The sequence below is a fragment of the Haliotis rubra genome, unplaced genomic scaffold, assembly GCF_003918875.1.
Source record: "Haliotis rubra isolate DU_JTF1 unplaced genomic scaffold, ASM391887v1 Scf33, whole genome shotgun sequence".
In the NCBI taxonomy this organism is placed as follows: Eukaryota; Metazoa; Mollusca; class Gastropoda; order Lepetellida; family Haliotidae; genus Haliotis; species Haliotis rubra.
Window position 1 is genome coordinate 819,211 of NW_025767002.1, and position 26,466 is coordinate 845,676.

The following is a 26,466-nucleotide window of genomic DNA, read 5'->3' on the forward strand; positions in this document are numbered from 1 at the left end:
TAATTATGTATATATCCAGCTTATGTAATTAATTCATTGCAATTTGAAACATTCACTAAATAACCTTTGAAACATTACCATATTGAAAAGTATTCTGAGAGGCTATAATTTGTAGCTGCGGGGTATTTTATATTAAGATTCGTGTGAAACTAGCTGCCGATTGCGAGGAAGGATTTTATATAGCAAATGAATCTGTGAGCATATGTGTTTTGCAGCATAACTGTTACGGAAAAGGACTGGTTAAATGTTTTCTATCTATGGTACAACAGTTACTGAAGTGTTTGAAAATTCATAATGTTGGGACTCACTGTAACTTAATATCTTTTCCACACAGTTATGATTATTTGGGAACAGTTCATATTGAATTTTAGAGGTATCGACAGCCTCCAAACTACATACTTGTACCCTAACAACTAGCTAAGCATATACAGAAAAAGTGAGTGCACGATAGCTTTAAGAGCCACCACCTCCATACCCTCACCGTAGTCTGTCATTTGAATGATACGAAGTGTCTGGGAGTATGAAAACCGCCAGGTATAAAGTACAGAATGTGTTTCAAAGTGGACCTTAGTCGTTCACTTGCTTCAAAGGTTCCAAAATGTTATTCCAGTTTTAGGTCCGTTGTCTTAAAAATATTTTGAAGTTTTTCTTCTTCTTCGATCTTAGTCTGGCATCGAGGGAGAATTCTATTCTTTTGATTGATGTAGTTTTGAAGTGGAGTCTGTCTCACAGATGTTAGTAGGGATGCAAAACTTAGTGAAATTATTAATGAAGGGGGCGCACAAGGCTGCAAAGTGAAAACTTCCCCCGCTGTATTTTGGTTGCCAAAGTTCTGCCAACTATTGATATAATTTCAGTTTGGCATTCTGCAGTATTTAAAATAGTTTAGCCGATGAATAATCAGCTTGAAGATAAAAGGATTTCTGTGTCTGTGGGATGTTTCTTGGGGATGAGGGGTGTAGTGGTGTTCCTGTTGAAGAAAAATGGATTGAGACGAAGAATTTGTTTTGTTTTCTTCATACATTGGTATGATTTGAATAATTTCAGTATCTGATTATCCTTATAACCAACCATAAGAATTGTACAAAATGATACAGAACAACCTGTTCAAACCAATCAGCTGACAAAGTCAATGGAATAACCCCACCATTGTTGTGGGAAGATTTAAATTGTGACTGCTGCCTGATTTTCCAAGACAGTGTAAAGAACTGCTGGGGATATTCAGGATTCATGGACAACGTTTTTGAGAAAGAATCTGTTATTGTCCAGCACACCAGTGTAAAAAATGCTGTTTGATTTGATTGAAAGTGAAATTTGTAATCTTGTGACATCGAGAAGAAAATAAGTAATTGGAGTGATTGTAAAGCCCCCATTATCAAAACGATGATGGTAAATCCTTTTTGCATTATAGCATGTTTAAAAACCATGGTTTTTATACACAGTTTAGGGGGATGTAAAAAAAAAAAATTCAACAAATAATTTCATCCTTGGAAATTTGTATTCTTTCACTTGGAACTCAAGGACCACAGAGCAGAAATATCCATCATTTGGATGTTACACCATCAGTTTTACTCATCATGGTGGAAAACATATATTTTCACTCAATCCCTTTCTCTAAAATCCATTGGGGCAATTTTTCATCAACTGCGGCTTTTTTTGCATCCACTCCTTCCACTCTAGAGTCGGTTTCAATTCATTTCAGGATAAGAACACAAATTGTGCTGTAGGTTGGTAGCTAGAGAGTAATGCCTTCTCAGCTGATAGGTCATCTGAGGTAGTTCAGCTGGGTGAGATACACTTCAGCCTGCTGTATCTCACAGTGGCCATCCGAGGTAGTTCAGCTGGTTGAGATACACTTCAGCCTGCTGTATCTCACAGGACATCTGAGGTAGTTCAGCTGGGTGAGATACACTTCAGCCTGCTGTATCTCACAGTGGTCATCTGAGGTAGTTCAGCTGGGTGAGATACACTTCAGCCTGCTGTATCTCACAGTGGTCATCTGAGGTAGTTCAGCTGGGTGAGATACACTTCAGCCTGCTGTATCTCACAGTGGTCATCTGAGGTAGTTCAGCTGGGTGAGATACACTTCAGCCTGCTGTATCTCACAGTGGTCATCTGAGGTAGTTCAGCTGGGTGAGATACACTTCAGCCTGCTGTATCTCACAGCCTCATCTGAGGTAGTTCAGCTGGGTGAGATACACTTCAGCCTGCTGTATCTTACAGTGGTCATCTGAGGTAGTTCAGCTGGATGACATACACTTCAGCCTGCTGTATCTCACAGTGGTCATCTGAGGTAGTTCAGCTGGGTGAGATACACTTCAGCCTGCTGCATCTCACAGTGGTCATCTGAGGTAGTTTAGCTGGATGACATACATTCCAGCCTGCTGTATCTCACAGTGGCCATCTGAGGTAGTTCAGCTGGGTGAGATACACTCCAGCCTGCTGTATCTCACAGTGGTCATCTGAGGTAGTTCAGTTGGGTGACATACACTTCAGCCTGCTGTATCTTACAGGGGTCATCTGAGTGGTAGTTCAGCTGGGTGAGATACACTTCAGCCTGCTGTATCTCACAGTGGCCATCTGAGGTAGTTCAGCTGGTGAGATACACTCCAGCCTGCTGTAGCCATCTGACTGGATTCAGGGTGAGATACACTTCAGCCTGCTGTATCTTACAGGGGTCATCTGAGGTAGTTCAGCTGGGTGAGATACACTTCAGCCTGCTGTATCTCACAGTGGCCATCTGAGGTAGTTCAGCTGAGTGAGATACACTTCAGCCTGCTGTATCTCACAGGGGTCATCTGAGGTAGTTCAGCTAGGTGAGATACACTTCAGCCTGCTGTATCTCACAAGGGACATCTGAGGTAGTTCAGCTGGGTGAGATACACTTCAGCCTGCTGCATCTCACAGTGAGCCATCTGAGGTAGTTCTGTTGGGTGAGATACACTTCAGCCTGCTGTATCTCACAGCGGGACATCAGAGGTAGTTCTGTTGGGTTAGATACACTCCAGCCTGCTCTATCTCACAGTGGCCATCTGAGGTAGTTCAGCTGGGTGAGATACACTACCCAGCCTGCTGTATCTCACAGTGGACATCTGAGGTAGTTCAGCTGGGTGAGATACACTTCAGCCTGCTGTATCTCACATTGGTCATCTGAGGTAGTTCAGCTGGGTGAGATACACTTCAGCCTGCTATATCTTACAGAGGCCATCTGACTAGTTCAGCTGGGTGAGATACACTTCAGCCTGCTGTATCTTACAGGGGTCATCTGAGGTAGTTCAGCTGGGTGAGATACACTTCAGCCTGCTGTATCTCACAGTGGTCATCTGAGGTAGTTTAGCTGGATGACATACATTCCAGCCTGCTGTATCTCACAGTGGACATCTGAGGTAGTTCAGCTGGGTGAGATACACTTCAGCCTGCTGTATCTCACAGTGGTCATCTGAGGTAGTTCAGCTGGGTGAGATACACTTCAGCCTGCTGTATCTCACAGTGGTCATCTGAGGTAGTTCAGTTGGGTGAGATACACTTCAGCCTGCTGTATCTCACAGTGGTCATCTGAGGTAGTTCAGCTGGGTGAGATACACTTCAGCCTGCTGTATCTCACAGTGGACATCTGAGGTAGTTCAGCTGGGTGAGATACACTTCAGCCTGCTGTATCTCACATTGGTCATCTGAGGTAGTTCAGCTGGGTGAGATACACTTCAGCCTGCTGTATCTCACAGGTGGGTGAGATACACTCCAGCCTGCTGTATCTCTTCTGAGGACAGCTGTATCTCTTGGGACAGGTGTTCTGTTGGGAGGTATTACAATTGAAACAGGTTGTATCTCATGGGTGTCACTACCAACCTCCTTGGCAAGGGTGTTGCTGTCTACAGGTGTGAAGGCCTCCATTTTGACACTTAAGGTAAAAGTTCATAAACCTGTTCCAAGCTCAGTAGTTTGGATTTTTAAGCAAGGTAACTGTGTGTAGGGAAACCAGATCCTTATATTCCTGAGATTTGGCTTACAAGCAAATAATGTGAACAAAATCCAAGTTTGATAGGGTTACCTCTTTAGATTGATCAGAAAAGTATTGACCAACATTCTGGAACTGTATCTGAGTAGCATATGTGCATAGATATCTGATGTGTTGCAACTAAATCCACATGGTTGGGGGTTTGTTGATCAGCCAGGTAACGGATGACCATGGGCCGTGATAGATCCATGTGTTATCGGGAGAAGGAGAAGATCTTTGTTGATTGACACCATTATGTGTTAAGACGGTGACAGACTGACTGGCATGTTTGTGTTGACTGTAGATGTGTGTGTGGCACCATTCGTCCCAGCTCCTTTCACGTGGACCATTCTGACTGTCGCGGAGCGATGCTGGAGGAGGTGTCCAATGAAACCAACATCATCAGCATGTTTGTGGAATAGACCCACAGCTATTATTAAATACTGATGCTCTTGCACGGATTTAGCTACCATTCAATACTAGTGTTTTCTACACAAATACCCCACAAGCTTGGCCACGGTGTATCCCACAGTATGCACAAACTGGTTGTTGGAAAGCTCAATTTTGCTTGGTGTTTTATTGTGAGGCTGCCCGGGGGTCTGATTCTAAATCTCCCATGGTGGAGGGGTGGGATTGCGTCAGAGCTGTGGGCTGTTTCAGAGGAGCGGTTGAATCCCACTGACTGCAATGTGTAAATACAATTGATTAGGAAGACTCTTTTCATATCTCCTGGGAGGCTGGCTTTGTAAATATTAGCTCTCTCCACTAAAACAGATTTCATGATCTGTCCCAAGGGGTAGGGTTTTTGTCGGGGGAAGAGGCCCCACCAGCTTTAAGTAGCAAGAATATTATTCTGCATTCTTTGTTCCTGTCAGCGTGGTAATGCACATGCTCCAGAGTCTATACACATCTACGTGACCAAGGTGGACCCGGCACCAATTTGCATCATCCAAAGTTTTTTCACGTGTCGACAAGGGAGCATTTAGAACCGTTATTACAGTACCAGTTGTGAGTGTGGCATAATCTCTGGTAGAAGTAAGCCTTGCATCGTGCTCGCCATTGATTTCTCTGCCCATCTCTTCAGAGCTCATGCTTGACTTACATCACAAATCACATTTAGATGCTGTAGATGGGCAATATGTTTGCCATAATTACACTTGTATAGGAGTCAATGGTGTGTGACACATTCGGAGGTGAACTCCCCTTGTGTTGCGAACAACACAGGCCTCTAAATGATCATTCTCCTGGTGCTTCTACTCGTTGAGCCAGCCTGCTTGATGCACACAGCGCCGAGTCGGGAGTTGAATGTGCCAATATGTGCCTCTCAGTTTGATGAATGTTTGCTGTGGAACCAATGGTCACTGGACCAGTGTTTGCTCTGGAAATTATTCACTGACCTTGGTGTGATTGGCTACATCCAGTGACATACACATACGTTCAGGATTAGATCGTTGTCACACGGGACACAGGTTTTGTTTGTACCCGTGGAGTTCTCAATTGCTGTTGACCCAACAAATTCAGTGATCATTAAACTTGAAGAAACACTGGACTTTGCCAATCAGATTGTCTACCTTCAGGGAACCATTATGTTTCCAATATTTGCCCTTTTGTCACACCCCTAAATTCCTGCTGCAAGGATCAGGGTTAGAATAGGCCCTAACAACCAGTCATAGTACATTGAGTGTTCATAACATCAACCCCTGTTTTATGTCCAGGCATAATTATTTGCAGACCCTGTCATACAGCCAGATTATTGCAGAGTGAGCTATTAACGAAACAAAATGTACTTCTTGAAAAGGCAGGAGACTTTTATGGCATAACAGAGATCGTATGTTTGATAAAAGTCCTAATAAACATTTTCTGGATTTTTTAATGTTGGCTTATTTCAATTAATGTTCTGGACCAACTTATCACTGGTTTGAACTGAGTAAACCAGATCTGATGCCACAGGTTGCAGCACGGAGTGTGCATTGAGCTTCTCCATCAACTGTGAGGCAGGTGGACTGATACTCCATAATCTGCTGGAATGTAACTATCATTTCATGTATCCAAGTGATTTAAATAGACCCAACAGAAGTAGGCCCCTACCTTCAGATTTGAATAATTGGAAGCAGATACGACAGTTTCCTACATCGCAGATGTTGGACAAAATGTTTACGATTTATGATTGGGGAAGAAGTTCATGGAGATTTCTGGGTCCTGATTGATCAAGGGATAAGGGTAGAGACATTTATTGTTATGTAAACCCAATTAGAGTGTCGGAAGTCAATAACATGAAATAATTCATTAAACTTTGATGTCTGTTTCTTCAAAGAACCTATTATTCAAAATCGTTGTGTGATATGCTTGTCAGTTTAGTTCATGAGGAAATCGTGTTTTCTTTTCATAAGTTAGGAACACTCTTTAGAAATAATAATTAATAGACATTACTTGACTTGCTTTGGTGTTGCATTTCATCCACGGTTTGAAATAATATTAACTCTTAATCAGTGATTGGAACCAGTGCAGCCAAAACCAGTTTTGTCTAATATTGAAAACGGGTTGAAAGCTAATTATTTTGATGTTTTCTTATGTTATTAGTATTTGGATTATATTAATTCTACCCCTATTTATTAAGAGATTGATTGTATGAGGTGAGAGTGCCCTTTCCAATCTGCTGGTCAGCCAACAGGATATGCCACGGACAGCCACCAGCATACCATTGTTGGTTCCTGTCCATGTTGCTAGTGGTAGAAGGATCGCTTGATGTGTATTTTGTTTGAAATGAGATTATTAAATGCTCGGAGACCCACTAGCTGGGAGATGCCTTTGATGTAGGCTGAGGCCCAGGTGATCAGGTAACCTTTTGATTTCAAGCCATAACCCTAGTTCGCCTTAATTGGAACGGTAATTTTGTAGAGTCATCTCGTAATCAAGTTACAGCGTCAATTAAGGATTATAACCCTAACGGAAAAGAGCACGATTCAATGCTAGCTTCCCGCTTTCTGGCCTCTGCTTTTGATCTCGCTTGAGATAGCCGTGCAATGTCTCTGTGATGTCATACGCAAATTACCCATATAGTTTGCATGCAGACAGCTTCCAAATGAAAGAAAAATTGCTCTCTTCTACAAATTAATTAGACAGTATTATTTCAACTTAGGCCATTTAGTGTGCACAAAAAGGCTTTCATGTACATTGTATTCATCACGATGGTATTTAAGTTTTGCGTTTGATGTTGGCTAATTTGTGGTGTTGCTGTTGTATTTTGCAGGGCTGTAGCAAAATAGGAATGGTGCAGCCTCCGTACCCGTACTTCGGCTCGCCACCACCCGCACACATGGGCATACCGCCCGTCCACACGGACCCCAAAACAGGTAACCTCTTGTCCTCGTACATCACATCACAGTCGGAATATGCATTTTTTTTCCCCCTCTGTGGAAATATTTGTAGACATTGTTGTTCATAGAGGTTAGGTAATTTGTTTTGCAGGAGTCTTCAAATGAATTAACGTATTTTCATCATTCTCCTGTTGTGAGATAATTATCTTTCAAACTTTCATGTGATGTTATTTGATGCTGGTTTGGTGGAAATGAAAGTTCTATGGATATTTAACTTAGCTTTGTGATTAAATTTGATTCGTCTTCAAAGACTGTGTTGTAGTATGCTCTTATCGACCAATAGTGATGTACCTGAAGTCCGAGATCTACAATGTGATTGGCTGATACTCTTCCCGGACGTCTTCCTGACAGTCGTCCCGGGGGCATATATCAAGGGTTTTATCGGGATAGCTAAGCACCATCTTTTCAACACCCAAGGGCATTGTTGAAATTTGTATCATTCTGTTGAAAACATATTTCATCATTAGGTTCCTCTTCACCTTTCAGGGTTGCCACGACCACCAATGTACGCGACATATCCCGCACCTCCGGGGCAGTTTCCTCATCACCTTTACCCAGAGTTCTCGCAAGTGCAATGGTAAGTCGACTGAATGATCGTCTTAAAGTATTTTTAATCCCTTAATTTTGCTTTTAGCTTCAAAAACTGATTACATTTCGAGAAAAATGAGTTCCCGCTCCAATGTCTTTGTTTATGTCTACAATATTTGTGTCTAGGTGATGTACACTATGCGTATCTTAGATTAGTTTCTTCGCGTGATGGGTGTCGCATTTTTACAGTACAGTTTACCATTTTGGGAATTAATAGTCATTTTGGTAGGTCATAGAAATGCAAAGTTTATGGATTACAACATTCTCTCATTTTTCTCATTTCAAGCCATGTTATTGCTCCTGCGTTAGTGATCGTAAAGATTTGCTTTCTTTATGTTCTTCAAGAAGAGTTGTATTCAGTGACTTGCTGTTTTCAGGGGTTGTTTGCTTATAAGTCCTACCAGCTGAATGAGAATGAGCCGATATACTGTTGTACATACATTTTCTTGCTGTCAATAGTTTTATGCAATGACCATGGTGTAATGGGATTTAAATAGGATTTAATTTAATGAGTGTTAATTTCATTGGATTTAAAATAATTATTAAGCTTGATAATGTTCCTGTAAAGATAAGGGAGACAAGTTTTATCCTCATTAGAACATGGACCTGTAAGTTTTTGAACCCTCAAACAAATAAACTTCTTAAATTTCCTGCATTTGCTGTAATTTATTTGTGATATATTATTTTTACTTTTACTGGTTACCGTTTTGTTTCTAAGTGTATATTCTTTCATGGTTTACTGATCACAAGGAACCTAAGAATTAATTAAGATTTACAAATTTGTGAAATGTCAGGGTTCTAAAATGGGGAAAATTGAAAAATGTGCGTGATGTTTTTCTTCTTCTTCTTCTCATCTCCTGAAGTATATGAACCAGGAGAATTGAGTTTTTGAATTTTTAATAAGAAAGTGTGTTTAAATCAAGTGAAGTTAAAAAGCAACTAAATCCCCATTGAACAACATACTTGTAATAATTATGGGATGATAATATTGACAGACACTGGATTGTAGGATAGGCGGACAGGTGGGGAGGGACATTAATGTCACGGGAAGTGACCATAAACTGGTCAGCCCCGAGACTGTGGCACACTCCGACATTACACACAGCACTTGATCGCATTTATTGTACAATTTTCACTGTCGTATAAGTGTCACGCCAAACTGAAAGGCAAATTGGGCCTCACAAATTTGATGTTGTTATGAAATTATCGGGCAACATTGATACGATAGTGGTGACACTCCGACAGCGTTTGGGAAAGGTCCGAGTCAGGTCGTCACTGAGCCCGGGTCTATTACTGTTATGGAAGTATGCCGTGTACAATGACGCGAGGTGACAACCACCTATCTTTGTGTCACCCATACTCTAGGCTGGCTCACAACATAGGCCGCCTCGGTCGTCACTGACGCTAATCGTAGGGGAAGCTACAATTTATTAGTAACAAAATTAACAGCCTCCACCTGTTTTTATTCTGAGCATTTAAATATGGACATAATAAGGCGAAATGCGAGGATGAAGTGTTGTTAGGCAGAGCTATTAAAAGAGAGCTTTCGTCTGGTAATTCTAGTTGTAGCCCGAAAACTGCTCGCCCTGCTGTACAGATTGTCAAAGATTTGCCACGTTTTATTGTCTTGTGTTCTTTTCTGCCACATTGCTTGAATAAAATTGGGATTGACAACTAGAAGTTGCTTATTATTTTCAATTTAAGGCTTATTGTAAATCGCAGACAGCTCTCAGACAAATTGGTACCCATTTGGTTTTGTCGCATTCCAAATTGGAAGTGTGCTTTTTGCTGTCTTATCAAGCTGCCAAAGGAAAAAGCATGGCTGGCCGGTCGGCATTAATGACAGGGACAACCATTTTGCAATAAGAATAGTATGTCCAACATATGGGCTCCATTCCTTGTCAATTATGAAGTTAGCGTAAGTGCGGGTCATGGCTTTGCGTACCCATACAACCCCGGCATGGATCGCAGCAAATGAAAAGATAAATAGAATGTAAAATTGTGAGACTTGTGTCATCTGTTGAGTCGGGGCCCGTTGTCCGGGGCGGTATGCTCGTAACCGTGTTGGCCCTCCGAATCTGGTACACATAAACACACGCCAAATGGCTTCTTTCTTGACTTGGAAAAATGTTCAGCAACACCTGACATACTTGGTCCAATAATAGCGCTAGAGCTTGCCCAGTTTTCTTTTCCATGTTACGTTGATTGTCACAAGGGCTTTTGACTTGTATGATCTGTACATGATGTTGGGGTGGTGTAACATGTGAACATACACACTCATGCATGCCACGTCGAAGGATGTTAGGACTTGTGTTGAGGACAAGAGACATCCCCTAATCATGCTCTCTGTCAGTCAGTGTCATTCTGGTATCAGGGCTTGAGGAAACGTTCTCAACAGCCCTGGTTATCACCTCCGACTAGGAAGACATTAATCCGCCATCAACACAAACAACTATCATGTGTCGGTTGAGGGGTTCATAAATACACTGGACATTGTTCTGCTCTCAATTTTCAGTTTTTATTGAAAAGATTATTTTTAAGATGCTTGGGTTTGGGTAGTGATGAAAGATGTTTTTATTTTACCTGTGATGTTGTTCAACAGGAATAGGACGCAAAATGTTTTATGCTCCAGTACTGATTATAATTTAAAATTATAAGCCTTAATTTATTTATTGGTTGGTGGTATATGTAAATTTGTCTGTTGTTTCAGGAGTTGGTAGAAATTTGTGATAGGGGTAAGGTACTAACATTAGCTCCCTTACAGGAAAGTTTACTCAGAATGGAAAAAAATGTCAATAAAGTAAGCACAGAGTATATCTAATCTCTTTGACAAGTAAAAAATATGATTTTGAAAACTTGTTAATGAATTAATTTGAAAATGACTTATCTTCTTTAATGACGTATCTTCAATCAGTCAAATAGAAACATTGTTTGATATTCTACAAGATCTATCACATCTGGGTCCTGTTAGATAAAGGCACATGTCAATATGTTAATGTCTCAAATTAAATGTGCCATTCCATAAAACTGTACAGTGAAATTTTGTCAAATTGATGTGTTGACATTTTGTGAGAGACGGAAAAAATCAAACGTTATAAAACATTTTCTGTTTATGTCTTAAGAGTAGAGGTTAAAGTAGAATAATGGCCTCGACAGAAAGCCTGTGTCTTGTGAGTCTTAAGGGGTCTCTCCTCAATCCTTTTGACTCATAGTGAAGCAAGGCAAGCCACCAAGGCAAGCCACTAAGGCAAGCCAGGCAGACATGCCAGTATTATCATTTCTACCCAGTTTATTTGACATTTTTATAGAGGCATAGCTCATGTTTAAGTCACATGGGGAAGACCAGTGTCAATATCTGAGAAATGAATATGGAGTTACTCAGTGTTCCTGTTTAATTGTGTTTGACTTACAACCCATGATGCTGAAATATTTATAAATCCTGGTTCTTATGTACAAGTGTTGCTGTCTGTGAATTTGGTTACACACCCATGTGTTTTTCGTCATATGATACAGTTCTGAAATGTCCTGCAGGTGTATCACCAGGTTGCGGCTGTAAACGAGAAATTTCACTCTGAACAACTTACTGGTTTTATGCTGTAATTAAATTTTTAAATTGTAGCTGATTTTTAGGAGGGAGTTATTGTTGGGTTCTTATATCCATTGTCAAATAACAGGTGAATTAAATTGAAATTAGAATGCAGCGGGAGTGTAACGGATAACTGTCCTTCCTATTTTAGTTTTGTCGGTCTCTTATCTCTAGTTTTTATTCCACAAATCCATTAAAAAAATTGGAGCAAGTTTTATTCTTTATCATTGCATAAAATATTAATAAAATTATTTTATTTGATCAGTTTGTTACAACAATCAAAATGATGAGTTCATGTATATAATTTTATTATGATTAGACAAAAGTTTGATTGTTTTTGGAAGACTGAGTAAAAATATATGGTATTGATTGTTAGCATATTAAATGCATTTACTTGAAGTTGAGTATTGCGTTGAACTTGTAATGTAATGTTCCAAAACAAACTTTTGAAGTACCTGATAGGGATATTCATATGGACATGTACTCGCAGTTTGCCCTTGGCGGTGTTCACCAGCTATCTCTGTTTCAAACCACAATGGTGGTCCTGATACCACTTTGTAACCCTGAAATGCTGTCGTAAATCAGATGTTGAAATTTGTTTCTGAAAGTTTGAAAGACTGAATTAATTAGAAATATACGCCTGTAGATTGTGGCAATTCAAGAGGCTTTGTATTTCATAAACCCTGTCCAGTAGGATTAAATAAAAAAAATATCTTGTCATGGGATAGCTCTTTTAACAGTCCAGGATAGCCCTTTTGTATAAGAGTCATCTGATGATAAAATCAGGAATATAATTTTTGGCATAAGGTGATTATTGTCCTTTGCAATGTTGAGAACATGAAATTATTCCAACCGACAATTTTTCCAATATTCTGTGACAAGCATGGTATTCTTAAGGCGACATTGCGAGCTGGCTGACAATACTTCAACCATCATTTTGGCAGCAGACAGCAGGAGATCAAATTTCTTCAGGCTTTGTTAAGAATTAGAAATTATTCAAACTAACAATATCGCTTTTATTATTCAGGCATCGGCCAGCAGGGTACCCAATCTCTTCAGGCGGATTCTCAGGCTCTTATCCACCTTTAATCAACTCAATATCACGGCTGGGACCCCCAGGGATCCTGCCGCACCCCGGTCTGCCTCACCCTGGCATGCCACCCCACCCGATCATGAGTCCGGGACCAAAACAGGAGATGATGGGGGCACAAACGATGGGCGTTGACAATCACAGGTTGGTATGGTAAATGAAATGGGATTATTTGAATATTCCAACAACAAAAATTCATTAAATTTCATTATTATTTTCAAATGAAGAAATGGTTTTCGTTTGGAAATAAATCAATGTATATCAAATGAGAGGCAAATTTAGTTTGCTGTCTTAGTTTGATTTGGGGGAGGGGGGAAGATATATTTTGGTTGTGAATAGTTTTGTGCAAAGTAGATGCATTCATTTTTACTAGGGCCCACTTTCACAAAGATATTGTAATGCTACGACTGGTGTAAGTTCACCAATTGTTACAATAGTCGTAAAACTAATATAGCTTTGTGCAGGTGGGCCTTGATGATCATGGTTACATACCGAATGAGAATGTGGGGGAAAATAATTAAAATTTGGGTTCGAGTGCATGAAATCTGTGTCTCGTGATTTTAATATGTTCTGGGGAAGGAATCATTTGGTACCTAATATTCAATAAAAATTTCCAGAAGATGTAGCGATATGAGGGAGCATCTGAAGCGAGAGAGTCTGATACATCTGTAGGGAGCACCAAGTACTGCATTGAGTGCTGCGTTTAACACCTCGTTAAACCTACTTTATTGCATCATCGTCGTTAATGCCTTCCCCAGACCGACAAACTCTCAGCTTACTAGAGAACCTACTGAGCTAACCGCCATGCATTCCACAGATTGTCTTGTTGATAAGATTGTCATGGGGGGGATATTAAATTGTTTATAAACATTTGAACATGTATGGCAGTTTTATGTTTTAAGGAAACGTAAAGAATCTGAAATGTTCACAACAGTTCTGAAGTTTATGAAGTGGGGTGTCTTTTTGTTGCATTTTTCGACCAGATTGGTATTTTGAAATGAATGATGGTTAAAAATGAGAAATGGGTTTAATTTCTTAGTTTTAGCTGAGGTTTCTGGTGAGTATGACATAGCTGTTGACACTTCATCAGGAGAGGTCCAGGGCAGAGGATATTGCAATAAGCAATGCTTGTCGTAACAGAAAACTAACTGGGGATTGGAAGGCCAGCAACAGCAGAGATATATGAATGTCACTGCTTCCATGAGTGGAGGTGTTGTCACCTGGTTTGTCTGTACCAGGATCAGAACCTGAGCAGACTACCGCAGCAGATCCTGCTGACTGCTGTTGCAGCCCTCCATCCACAGTGCTACCGATGTCGAAGGTGATAGTTGAGATTGATCCCGGACCCCTGCGAAAGTTTTACATGTAGCTTGCGTCTCTTTTCAGGCATGGCAATATTCCAGATTCGGCCAATAGTTGCCAGAACAACCCCAATCCGGAACCAGAGAAGAAAAAGCCACATATAAAGAAACCGTTAAATGCATTTATGTTATTTATGAAAGAAATGAGACCCAAAGTTATAGCTGAGTGCACGCTTAGAGAATCGGCAGCTATTAACCAGATATTAGGCCGAAGGGTAGGTCCACGTTGGTTCCCGTCGCTGCTATGTTTTGGCAAATTGAACATGAAAGCCTTGACTCCCAGCCTGATTAGATAAGCCACATGTAACTCTTTACTGACACCAACCGACCAACCACCAGGGATCTGAGTGTTAAGTCCATGGTTTTCTTGTCATTTTTCAGGCCCACGTTAAGTTCGAACCCTGGTGAGGAGAGTTCTGGCAGTAATAGCCGAAGTGGGGAAAATACCCAGAAGAAAAAGCCCTATGTTAAGAAACCTCTAAATGCGTTCATGTTGTATATGAAAGAAATGCGAGCAAAGGTTATCGCAGACTGTACGCTGAAAGAATCGGCAGCTATTAATCAGATATTAGGGAAGAAGGTGAGTTGAGCTCCGCGCTAACTTCTTCAGACCAGTACACAAGACAAGACCTAGTATTTCTCACTCTCTTCCTTCTACGAATAGGCTCTTCGTAAACGTCTCTCAGGCTTAAGTAGGGAGGCCCTTGCTGTCTGTATGTTCAGTTTGGCATCTCATAGTACATGTCACCATGTTTCCAGTTGTGTTCTATACTAACATCAGTTCGTGTCAGCTTTTATAAACAATCGTTCAGTTTGTTGAAAAGCTTTCTGGTTTATTGAATATGACTTTACTGAATTACTAATCCATTTTGAGCTTAACATTAAAATCTGTTTATTATATTCAGTAAGACATATCTGACATTCAAAACAGATCATGTATTACACGTTTTTTAATGTTCATCTTCTATTTGTTGTTGCTAAATTACATATTGCATTAAAAAGTGTGTGTAATAGCTGTCGAAGTGAAACTGAAAGAATCCAACATGGTAATGAAATGAGTTCAGAAATAGCTGGGCAGGTTTTGTTATAAGGTTTACGTGGTGGATGTTTGAATGTGGACTGTGGTCTGTTCCAGTGGCATGCGTTAGACCGGGGTGAACAGTCCAAATACTACGACATGGCACGGAAAGAGAAGGAACTTCATCTGCAGCTGTACCCGGGGTGGTCAGCCAGAGATAATTACGCGTCACATGCTAAGAAAAAGAAAAGGAAAAAAGACGGCCCTGGTGAAAATAAAGGTAATACTCATTGATGTTGATTGTAGGGAACATTGCAGGGGTGGAAATAACCCATTGCCCGATGTCCGAGTCCAGTGTTTTTTTCTGTCGGGCAAGCAAATTTGTATATCACACTGTACCAATGTCCAGTTGACTTTCCAATGTTAATTATGTTGTTTATTTAAAAAATTCAACAAGAAAATGGCCAGTATAGTGGAACATTTTTCAGGGGAAGTGATTTCACATGTGCCACTGTACCGGAGTACACAAGCAATTTTAAAGTTATTTCCACCCCTGAACATTGCAGGGAGTTGTTCTTGTCTTGGAGGGGCTGTGGGGTAGCCTAGTGGTTAAACCGTTCGCTCGTCACGCCTAAGACTTGGCTTCGATTCTCCAAATGGGTACAATGTGTGAAGCCCATTTCTGGAGTCCCCCGCCGTGATATTGCTGGAATATTGCTAAAACTAAAGCGGCGTAAAACCATGCTCACTCACTCACGTCTTGGAGGGGATGGTTGGTTAGCCTTGAGGGTAATGTGGTTGCTCATCTGTCTGGGTTTGATTCCACGAGTGGAGACCATTACTGTGTTCAGTATGGTGATTTTGATGGAAATATTGGTGAAAGCAGTGTAAATTCCAACTTTGTCTCTCACAGATTCAGTGCTTGCATGATGCTGTCTCGTGTCTGGGACTGTTTAATTCTTTACCCTATGTACTGGGGCTATCTACTGCATGTAGAGCTTTGTATTGGTTGTAATATGTAGGGAATACTACATGCTCAATGTTTGTGATGTAATCATAGCAAATCTGGTTCTGGACATGGGGCGGTGGGGTAGCCTAATGGTTAAAGCATTGGCTCGTCACGCCGAAGACCCGGGTTTGAATCCCCACATGAGCACAATGTGTGAAGCCCATTTCTGGTGTCCCCTGCCGAATATTGCTGAAAGCAGCGTAAAACCAAACTCGCTCGCTCGTTGGCTCTTCTGACTGAATCCCCGAGTTCCCACAAGGGTACAATGTGTGAAGCCCATTTCTGGTGTCCCCTGCCGTGATGTTGCTGGAATATTGCTGAAAGCGGCGTAAAACCAAACTCAGGCAGTCAGTCAGTTTCTGCACATACTGTTGCATTTTCAGCTTAGCACCGTATAAGGGTTGTACTGGGCCCCGTTTCACAAAGCTATTGTAACGCTATGACTGTCGTAACTCCTATCCTGGGCCTAGATTTTCGAAGCTCTCTTAGCGCTAAGATAGTCGTAAGTTAATGTTAATGTATGGCACTTACGACTATCTTAGCTCTAAGAGAGCTTCGAAAATCTAGGCACTGTAACATAGACTTACGACAGTCGTAGCGTTACAATAGCTTTGTGAAACAAGGCCCTGGTTAAGTGTTTGGTTTGATCTCTGATCGTTTCAATTTGGTCTCGAAATTGATCAAGTCCATAGTTAAGGGATAAAATTTTGCTGCTTGAAATAACGGATTATTGAAAAAAGGTATGTCTGGTTACCACAGATGTGACTGAAGATGGTCACTTTTATTTGTAACTGAGTAGTAATAGATAGGAATTGATAGAGTTGGAAGGGAGGGAAATTTGGACAAACGTAACAGGTCGTTTCCTAGTTAAAATGCGGCCTGTCCTGTTAGCTGAGTGTTATAATATTCTGATGAGGAGTAGGAGTGCCCTGTGTTTAGGTCATATGCTAACTAGCGGGGCAGTCAGAGTTGGGAGTGAGAGGGCAGAAAAATAGCCATGTGGACGGAAAAAGATGAACTCCCTTGGCTCGGTGGGTATTCTATATTTTTGAGCAAATGAACATGTTAGTGGATTTCTTACGATTGGCAAGTCAAGTTATTGGCTATGTTTCATCATGTAGAAAGTTAAATTAAAGAGAGTAATGGAAACCCTGCTATAGATTTGTTCCGTAAGTCGTGCTGATGAACAATAGTGGCAGTGATATGAGCGGGGGCTGCAGTACTCCTACAGCGAGAGGCTGAGCGTGTGGAAGCACCGGTGCTAGTCCAACTTGCTGCCGATATTGATTAGCATGGGGGTTAATGCGGATTAAAATACCGAAAAAATACAATTACACTCTCACAGTTTCCAGTATGGGAAATCATTACCCTAACTTGTGAAATTGCTGGATTCTGGAGTGAGACTGATAATTTGGTGGAAACTGCATGTGTGATGGGGAGAGTGTTTAGGTGGGTTATGTGCATGATGAAACCGTAAATCAGCCCTTGTCACAAGTACATCTCTCGTCAAGGCTTACCCGTCCTGTGCCTCGTGCCCCTCGTACACTCTCATGCGTGTCTTGGATTTCGGGGAAGGTGTCTTCAGACTTAGCTCCATCTCTCTGGCTACTCCTTTTTTCTGTTAATTTGGGAAAAAAATTGGAAATCAATATTTGAACATGTCCCCTGGTTTGAAGCAGTGAGAACTAGTTAGCAGGAGCTGTGCCCAGTGCTGTATGGTCTCTTTGCCTATCTGATTATTTGGTCGTCGCTTTTTCCGCGGTGACACCCAAGAAGTGGATTGTGTAGGTTTAACTTAATTTAGTGAAATGATAATAACAAGATGAACAGCGAAATAAGGCAATTAAATGATTTCAGGTCATTATCTGTTTGAGAAAAAGTTGCAAAGCGCAGTTGGCCGCGGTTTGAATTGACATGTTATCTTAGGCACTGCAGTTTATGTTTCAGAATGTACACACGCGAAGAAGTGCCGCGCACGGTTCGGGATGGAACAACAGACTCAGTGGTGCAAGCCCTGCAGGTGAGTGTATCTGCCTAGCTTCCTCAGGCACTAGTGGCTAATGCAGAAAAGTTGTAGTTAGCCGCCCATCGCCACCAGCAGTTGTTGCCTCAACCTCACAGGCAGGCTGCGACTGCCGTTGTTAGCCACCTTTCTCCCAGCGGACAGGCTGTAGGCTTGATGTAGGAGGTGAAACTACAGCAGACACTTGATTCGGAAGAGTTACGTTTGGTCAGACTGTCCATGCCCAAGTGATCTTGTCAAGAATGCCCCGAGCTGTCTCTGCAGGACGAGACAGTCTTCTTGTGTCTTCGATGAGTTTGTTCCATGAGGATGGTTATGTAGACCTATACAGGAAGATTCAGCAGAAGTTGGTTCATTCAAAATGTCAGCAGAAATAATGTTTTCCTGAATTTTTTTCCCGTTTTATTTTATTCTATATTTTTTTCCGTTAATTTGCTGCTGAACTTTTCTGCAATGGCCATGTTGTCTCGTTTCAGATCGATGCATGACACAAAGTGTGAACATGACAGTTCCTCTGAATTAGAAACGAAAAAGTCCACCGACGTATAATAGTAAGGTATTCTTGAAACTCTCGATGGAGCATGCTAAACGGCTGCTTGTTGAGTGTTGTGAGCAGCTTGCAGTAGCTTTGCATGAGGCTGTCTGGTGAAGGGCAAGCCTGTCCTGACTGGACCATAGACAGACTGGGGGACGGACTGATCTCGACCAGGACACTGACCACTTGCTTGTATGGAGTGTATACATATATACATACTCACTTTTGTTGCTTGAGCTTGTCTCACTTCTGTACCTTCTGTTGTAGCTGGTGCTACTCATGTAATCCCAGTAACCAGGTTTGTGTGCGCCTGTCAGCAGGGGCATCGATGCCCCCTTTCAAACACTTCCACCTGTCAGCCCTGTTTCTTTTCTTGTCCCTTTCTTCAGTGTAGTCCTTCACATAGTTTCAGATCAGTTCTTTACAGTCTTACTGTAAGCGATTCCTGAGCACCATAGCTCCTTCGTTCTACTTCCCATTTTGTTAATGATAGAGTAGAAAAACGTAGGCACCCTTTTTTGGCACAGGTAATTCTGCATACGCAATTTCTAAATTTGAGACTAAATTGGCCCCCTATGACTTTCTTTTAAAATGGTATATAATATTAACAAAATTGCCGAAAAAGGTCTAGTTCTGCTTGAACAAGTTACTGAACTTGTTACAGTGCATTATGGGTAGCAGCCTTGACCTCCACAGTCCAACCAATGCATGGTGCCCCTGCATGACCACCTGATCTGCCTGACCAATCAGATTTCTTCTCTTGCAGGATGAACGGCCTGTGGCGTGACTGACATTATGCTTGCTTGCAGTAACCATTAACCACATATATTGCTTGCTGTCTTGCCCATATCACCATATGTATTTGTATACCATATAGATGTATCTGTGTCTGTGTACCAAGTGTTTTCGGGGGAAGGGGTTGCGGAGCATGAACTGAGATGAAATTCAAGATGAGCATGTGCTGCAGAAGTCCATTACCAATATATTTTATATTCTGTGGTTTGCATTTTCTTTGGTTTTTGGACTCTCTCAGACCATTGTCCTTCTTTGTCTTGGCACGTGTTAACCATTTGGTCCTTCTCAGCATGTTGCAACATTGTTTTGGCTTCACTATACCAAGCCTTTTGTGCCTTGAGTCTTGGAAATACTTCCTCTTTTTGATATTGTAATTTGCAAGTATATTATATTGGAATTCTCACAATATTAATTTTAGATATATTTTTTATCTGTGAGGTATGAGTCTGTAGATGTTTGTGTGAGGTTTGAGGTTATAGAGCTTCTTTAATGTAATGTACTAGTTAGTAATCTAGTGTGCTGAATAGTATTGCTGTGGTAACTATAACAGACATCTTGCTTGTTGTTACTGCTTTCCATAACATCCGTAGAGCTATAACAGCTTCAATATCCATCTTCATCAAACTATAAGTGGACAATTTGTAACTGTAATTTATTTTCATTTGAAATGATTCCGTAAGTGACGTCAGTGGATGTTTTCTCCTATTTTGATGTCGACATTGGTGACTTAACTGGGATGTGTTTATTTCAGGAGGAAGAAGAGATGTGTTCGTTTCCTGCGTGGGGAGGGGGAAGACGGGGGAACCTCGGATGAAGAATTGGATGACGACTTGTGCAATGACAGTTATGCTGAGTCGGGGAGATCTGGCGTGGACAGTGACTGTAACCTGGAAAGTCCACTGCCAGGCCCTCAAAGTGACAGCTTTCATTTGAAACCCTCGGAGAAGTGCCATAACTCTCGGCACCTGTCCTCACCCTTTGGCCCAGGTAGTGGTGATGCCCTGGATGTAGACCTGGATGACGCGGAGAAAGCTCTTAGCTTTCACGCTGAGTCCAAGCTGTGTATGGATCTCCCACAGACACCACCCTCCGTGCCCACATCCTGACGCCTGGACTGATGGAGGGATGGACGGGCCCACCTGGTGGCGGGGACAGGTGTTTCCTTGCTCCCACAACAGGGCAGCAGCAACAGCAGCAGCAGCAGCAGCTGGGTGTGTGTAGCATAATACAGTCTACGTGAGCTTGTGGATCTTGCAGGAATACACCCGATTGACTGACTCTTTGCCTGATGTGTGACTGTCTGCACCTGATTGGGTGACCGTGCTATTTAGACTGGCTGTGTAAAGGCCGAGTCCAGCAGAGACTCTAGCTGCTACTTGTGATGCTCGGAGAGTGATTATTTTTGTATAGCGTGGATATCACTGAGACCAGATTGTGACATTGCTGGCACTGACCGAGCACTTGATCCCGAACAAACATCTTCATCTGAGTATCGATCAAGTCATTGTGAATGAAGAAGAGTGAGATGGACACTCGATCTGTATGTGCCAGAGTTGTGTGTGCTGAGAGACTGCAGCAAGAGGCTCACACCATCTTAGCATTACTACATAATACATGTGTACCACTGCGAGTGTCGCTGGCTCCCCGACAGGGCGGCCTACTGCAGGCGACAGCCACCATGTGCCTGGACCTAGATTGGTGGTAGCACCACTGGTATGACCAGACTTGTGTATCTCGTATGTTCTATGTGATCTCTGTTTCTAGGTATTGACAAATACTAGTAGTAACTTCAAGTACACTCTAAGTGTCCATTTGTACCACATGGGGGGAGGGGCATGCGCTGCCGTCGCACTGAGTAGGTCTTTGTTTATCATGTGCCGAGGCTGGGGGGAGGTAGTTCAGGGATTGAAGGTCAGGGTCACTTGCTGACCAGTGGCTGTCCAATATGTCCAAGTGTTCAAGTCTCTTCCATCAGTCCCTACTAACCTTACAACAAATCTCTAAGGCTGGTCCCCACTAACCCCAGTCACAAGTTTCTTCCAATGAATCCCACTAACCCTTTTAATAAGTCTATTGCTGGTCCCCACTAACCAATACCACAATTCTCTTCCATCAGTCCCCACTAACCCTTGAGATGAGTCTCTAATGCTGGTCCCCACTAACCCTTGTCACAAGTCTCTTCCATTGAATCCCACGAACCCTAATGCTGAGTCTCTTCTGTTGGTCCCCACGAACCCTAATGCTGAGTCTCTTGTGTTGGTCCCCACGAACCCTAATGCTGAGTCTCTTCTGTTGGTCCCCACAAACCCTAATGGTGAGTCTCTTCTGTTGGTCCCAACGAACCCTAATGATGAGTCTCTAAGGCTGGTCTCCACTTACCCCATTCACAAGTCTCTTCTGTTGAATCTCACAAACCCTTATAATAAGTCTATTGATGGTCCCCACTCGCCCCTACCACAATTCTCTTCCATCAGTCCCTGCTAGACCTTTTGATAAGTCTCTAATTCTGGTCCCCACCAACCCTTAAGATGAGTCTCTAATTTTGGTCCCCACAAACCCTTTTGATATGTCTTTACTTTGGTCCTACTTACCCTAACACAAGTCTCCACTTGCGTTCCCACAAACACATCATCACTGGTCTCCACGAGTGATGTCATTTTACCCCTACCTTAGCCTGCAACTGCCGACCTCAGCCTTATGCATAGTAATCTTGTCACAAGATTGTCCTTATTTGGGTAGCACGCTGGTACATAGAAAATCAAATTGAACTTTGAAATGACACACTGCCATGTTGGATACAGCTTTCATATCTGCCAGCTCGTGTATACAGCTGTCGTATCGGCCAGCTGGGGTATACAGCTGTCATATTTGCCAGCTCGTGTATACATCTGTCATATCTTCCAGCCAGTGTATACAGATTTCATATCTGCCATCTAGTGTATACAGATGTCGTCTCTGCCAGCAAGTGTGTACGGACTGTCTTGGTCTAGATTTGCATAACATTTGCATAATATGCTAAAAGTTGTCATTTCAAAGTGTATGTAACAAAATCAGTCATCGAAATTGTGTTTTCTGACCTTGCTGCCACAGACGTGTGTGACTGTGTGTGTAAAAGTCTCTCTGGTTAGTGTTGCAGTGTGTAGCAACATCATGCACAGCAGTGTGTGCCCGCGGTACCTGCAAACCTGCAGGTATTTATTTTTGTATTTTGAGTCACAAAATTAACTTGAATTAATTCCAAAACATGTGAAAACCATTAGTCTACAGTTACCTCATAGATGGTTGTTTGATATGGGATACGGACCAGCACGCTTCTTGGGTGTGGTCGGTATCGGGAGAGGGGGCGGAAGGGAGGGAAGTTTGCATGTACAGCGACAGGGATCTCTTCTCCTGCAGTTTTTGACAATGTTGATCTGTTCAACTGTAGATACCATATATGTGTATCATAGGTGTATGTATGTATACACAACATTCAAACATTTCCCATTCTTCAGGAAGAGCGTAATTCCAGTACCCTGTGTCACAGAGAGTGAGCCATTGTTTACAGCAGTCATGTGTCTATCTGTTGTCCTCATGAGACCAGGTAGGGTCTCACGCACACTCCTAGAGACCTAGCTATCTCATCACTTTTGTCTCTTTGTCTATCAGTTTTATTCAATTTCTCAACATTTGACCAATTGTGTTATGATTTTTAGAATGTTCCTAGTCGGTTGTTTTAGATTTTACCGATTTGTAAATTTCATACAATGCCAAAGGTTTACGAAGAAATGGCCAAAATGTCTCTACCATTACTATCATGTCCCTGAAGCCAGTCCTGTGGCAGGAATCACAACGGTGTGGTGGAGTGACCGCTGTTACTGTTGTCGCAGTGTACATGCTCGACTTGTCCTTCTCTGCAGTCATTCAGTAAATCGTATGTGCCATGATGCTTGCAGACCTGATAAGAATATAATTTTGATATTTCATTTGTCCCTGCTGACACTAAACCAATGTTTTAAGTGAGTTAAGATAGGCGAACTGTACCACATCAGAAGGCAGAATAACACTACTGTATACTACTAAAACGTTGACCCTTATAAAATGTGAATATATGAATATATGGTGTAGAACTATAACAGCATTTTATTTTTTCTAGCAACAATTGGCATATTTGTGTGCTGTATTAGAATATTTCTGTGCCTTACTCTGAGTGGTATTACAAAAAAGATTGTGTTGTGATCGAAAATGTTATTCAAGATTTAGGTGCCATTTTAAACTTTATTGAAAGAATCCTATTGTGTTCAGACACTGCAAATTACATTTGGTAGAAAGGTTCTATACTGATTTGGATGTAATCCGTCGTCTTTACATGAAATGATCAGGTATTTAAGCTTGATGAATGCCATCTCTTCAGACTGTCACAGGGAATAAGGAATTAAGTATTTTAGTCCTTGGTGAACTGTTGTATGTTTCTACTGTATGAACTATACTATATTCTGCTGTCTGATTGTTACTCTGAGCTGAATAGTGACAAGCCTTCGTTGATTTAGGTCTACGATAGATTGACGGACCACAGTTTACAAATTGTTCGTCTTGTTTTGTGCTTACAAGGCATGGTCATTTTACTATTGTCTGAAGATTTTATTCACAATTTAGCCACCAAGTGGTAATGGACTGACGTTATTACGAACATTTTTTCTTATCCTGAAAGAGATTATTATGACTTTTATTCCAAATCATGATTTAAATAACAGTAGTTTTAAAGTAGTACAAGTACTTTAAAAATGCTTTTGTTTGTTAGATTATGTTTGTTACCTGCACTGATTCAGTAGCAGAGATGAAAAATATGATGTGTAAATGCTTTGGTAAGTTCCCAATTTCCCCTGGTAAATGTAATGTGTTAATCCAGTCATATGAACAAAACGCACTGCCATGCTGTACTGGAGTCTCATGGCCCAAATAGTCAACCATACTTTACTGATTTCTCATGGCCTAAATCTGCCATACTGTGCTGGAGTCTCATGGCCCAAATAGTCAGCCATACTTTACTGATTTGTCATGGCCTAAATCTGCCATACTGTGCTGGAGTCTCATGGCCCATATAGTCAGCCATACTTTACTGATTTGTCATGGCCTAAATCTGCCATACTGTGCTGGAGGCTTAGGACCCTGATAGTCTGCCCTGAAATCTTATTGCCCTTAAAGTTTGCCATACTTTATTTGCATCGATTAGCCCCCCAAATCCTGGCATACTGTGATGGATTCGTGGCGTTAGTTGCCTGAAATTTCTACTTAGAGTCTCAAGGCACCAGTGATCTGCCTTTCCCTACTGGAATCTGTTTTGCCCCACTGTTTTGCCATACTTTATTTGACATCCATGGCCCTACTGACCTTCAACACTTACCTGGAGTCAACTAATGTACGGATATTGTTAATACCACATACAGACATGATTATTTTCTATGGAACACACTTCTTGAACTGTTCAGTCAACTTCAGATGATGGTCAACATGATGGACACAAATACTGTTCCAGCTTCCTTGCATATTGATATTCTGAAATGTGTGGATTGTAGAAACCTCGGTCAGTGTTTCTTCTATCTCTGAGGGTAGTGTTATTGAAAAGTTTCAGAAATTACTGATTTGTCAAAACTAATTTCAAAGAACATCGCGATCAGTATTATTTTCTTATTAAACATCCTTTGTTTTTGTTATTGGCTTGTTATTTCATCACAGCAAATATGTTACTTCAAAGCCTCTTTGCATAAAAGATGCAACATTTTACACATCTGTAATGAGGAAATGATTTAGAAGGCAGTTGTTGTTTGTTCTGTAGCCATTGATTATATTACTGAAGTAAGTACAGTCTGTAATTAGGGAATTCAAGGTTTTAATAGTACGTTCCTTGGGAGTCGGCAACAGGACTGCCCTTGCTTCAAGATTTCATACATTTTGAATTTACCAGTCCTTCTCCAATGGTAGTCCAGTATAGAGAAGTTTGTTAAAATTTAGGTACGAGTCAGAACCCCCATAGTGTAGCTTGATTTCAATTAGTGCTAAGATCATGTGGAATAACAAGCAGATGAGGATCAGTTCTCTGTGTTCTGGATACCTAGCACGACCATTTTAACCTGGCACCGCACAAAGAATGTTGTGTGTCTAGAAAGTGTAAAACAAGTCTTGAAAATTCCTAGTGTGTTTCTGAAGGTTCTAGCATGTCCACAAGGTAATCTCGTTGTAGCATGTACTGAAGGTTCCAGCTTGTCCCAGAAAGTTCAGACATATACTTGAAGGTTCTAGTGTGTTCCCGAAGGTTTTGGCATGTCCTAAGGGTTCTCTCTTTCTAACATGTACTGAAGGTTCCAGCTTGTCCCTGAAAGTTCAGACATGTATTGAAGGTTCTAGTGTGTTCCTGAAGGTTCTGGCATGTTCTTAAGGTTCTGGTCCAGCATGTACTGAAGGTTCTAGCTTGTTGCAGAAGCTTCTTTCATTGTCTGATGAAGGTTCTGGCATCTGACTAGGTTCTAGTGTTCTATCTCACCAGAGTATGTCCTTGTATTAGGTTCCCAGAGGTCTCCAGTATAGCCTGCCCCAGCTTCAGATGCACTCAGCAGTCCCTACCATGGCGGTAGGAGTGCACTGCTTCTAACCCCCGGAATGGATGTTTCTGATGATGCTTACAGGGATGGTGTATATCACCATCCTCCTCCTCCTAGCTGTTGACCCTCGTGTGTGACTGTAAACACTGGCTCCAGGTGTATTCATCTCACAATCATCACTCATTTTATTATCCATTCGTGTATTTATATGTTATCACGTCATTTCTGTAATAAACATCCAGTTGAAACATCATTTCTTTTGTTGTCCGTGCAAAGACGCAGCTGTGATGGTAACGCGACACAAATCGTGTGTGTGTTGTTTTAGCTTCGCGTGTCGTATTAGAATATCGCTTGCCAAAGGGGAAGACAGTCGAGAGATCAACGTGTGAGTCTCCGAGTCAATGGTGTCAGGAAAAAACCCAGATGCGCCATAGGGTATTGATATACAAGTGTTATGTTCATACTCGTTAAAAGATTCCGGCGTGTTAACGATATCTTACACGGCTTAAATT

General features: G+C 41.6%; 1 protein-coding gene and 1 long non-coding RNA gene across 8 annotated transcripts in view; both read left to right on the plus strand.

Annotated features, from left to right (window-relative positions):
- Nucleotides 1-21,290, plus strand: part of LOC124284145 (protein pangolin, isoforms A/H/I/S-like) — a 68,721-nt gene extending 47,431 nt beyond the window's left edge. For 2 of the 7 annotated variants that reach the window (XM_046720202.1, XM_046720206.1), the window contains 7 exons: nt 7,245-7,347; nt 7,858-7,948; nt 12,573-12,779; nt 14,378-14,576; nt 15,132-15,294; nt 17,959-18,043; nt 20,128-21,290. In XM_046720202.1, coding sequence (XP_046576158.1) covers nt 7,245-7,347; nt 7,858-7,948; nt 12,573-12,779; nt 14,378-14,576; nt 15,132-15,294; nt 17,959-18,043; nt 20,128-20,482 — 1,203 coding nt within the window. In that variant the 3' untranslated portion in view covers nt 20,483-21,290. Of the gene's footprint in view, nt 1-7,244; nt 7,348-7,857; nt 7,949-12,572; nt 12,780-14,021; nt 14,212-14,377; nt 14,577-15,131; nt 15,295-17,958; nt 18,044-18,522; nt 18,603-20,127 lie in introns of all 7 variants that reach the window. The other 5 variants (XM_046720209.1, XM_046720207.1, XM_046720204.1 and 2 more) reach the window with 5 other exon arrangements.
- An 826-nt stretch (nt 21,291-22,116) lies between these two features.
- LOC124284147 lies at nt 22,117-26,207 on the plus strand. Its single transcript, XR_006900477.1, has 2 exons — nt 22,117-25,608; nt 25,649-26,207. It is a non-coding gene; the product is annotated as an uncharacterized LOC124284147 (long non-coding RNA).
- The last annotated feature ends 259 nt before the right edge of the window (nt 26,208-26,466 follow it).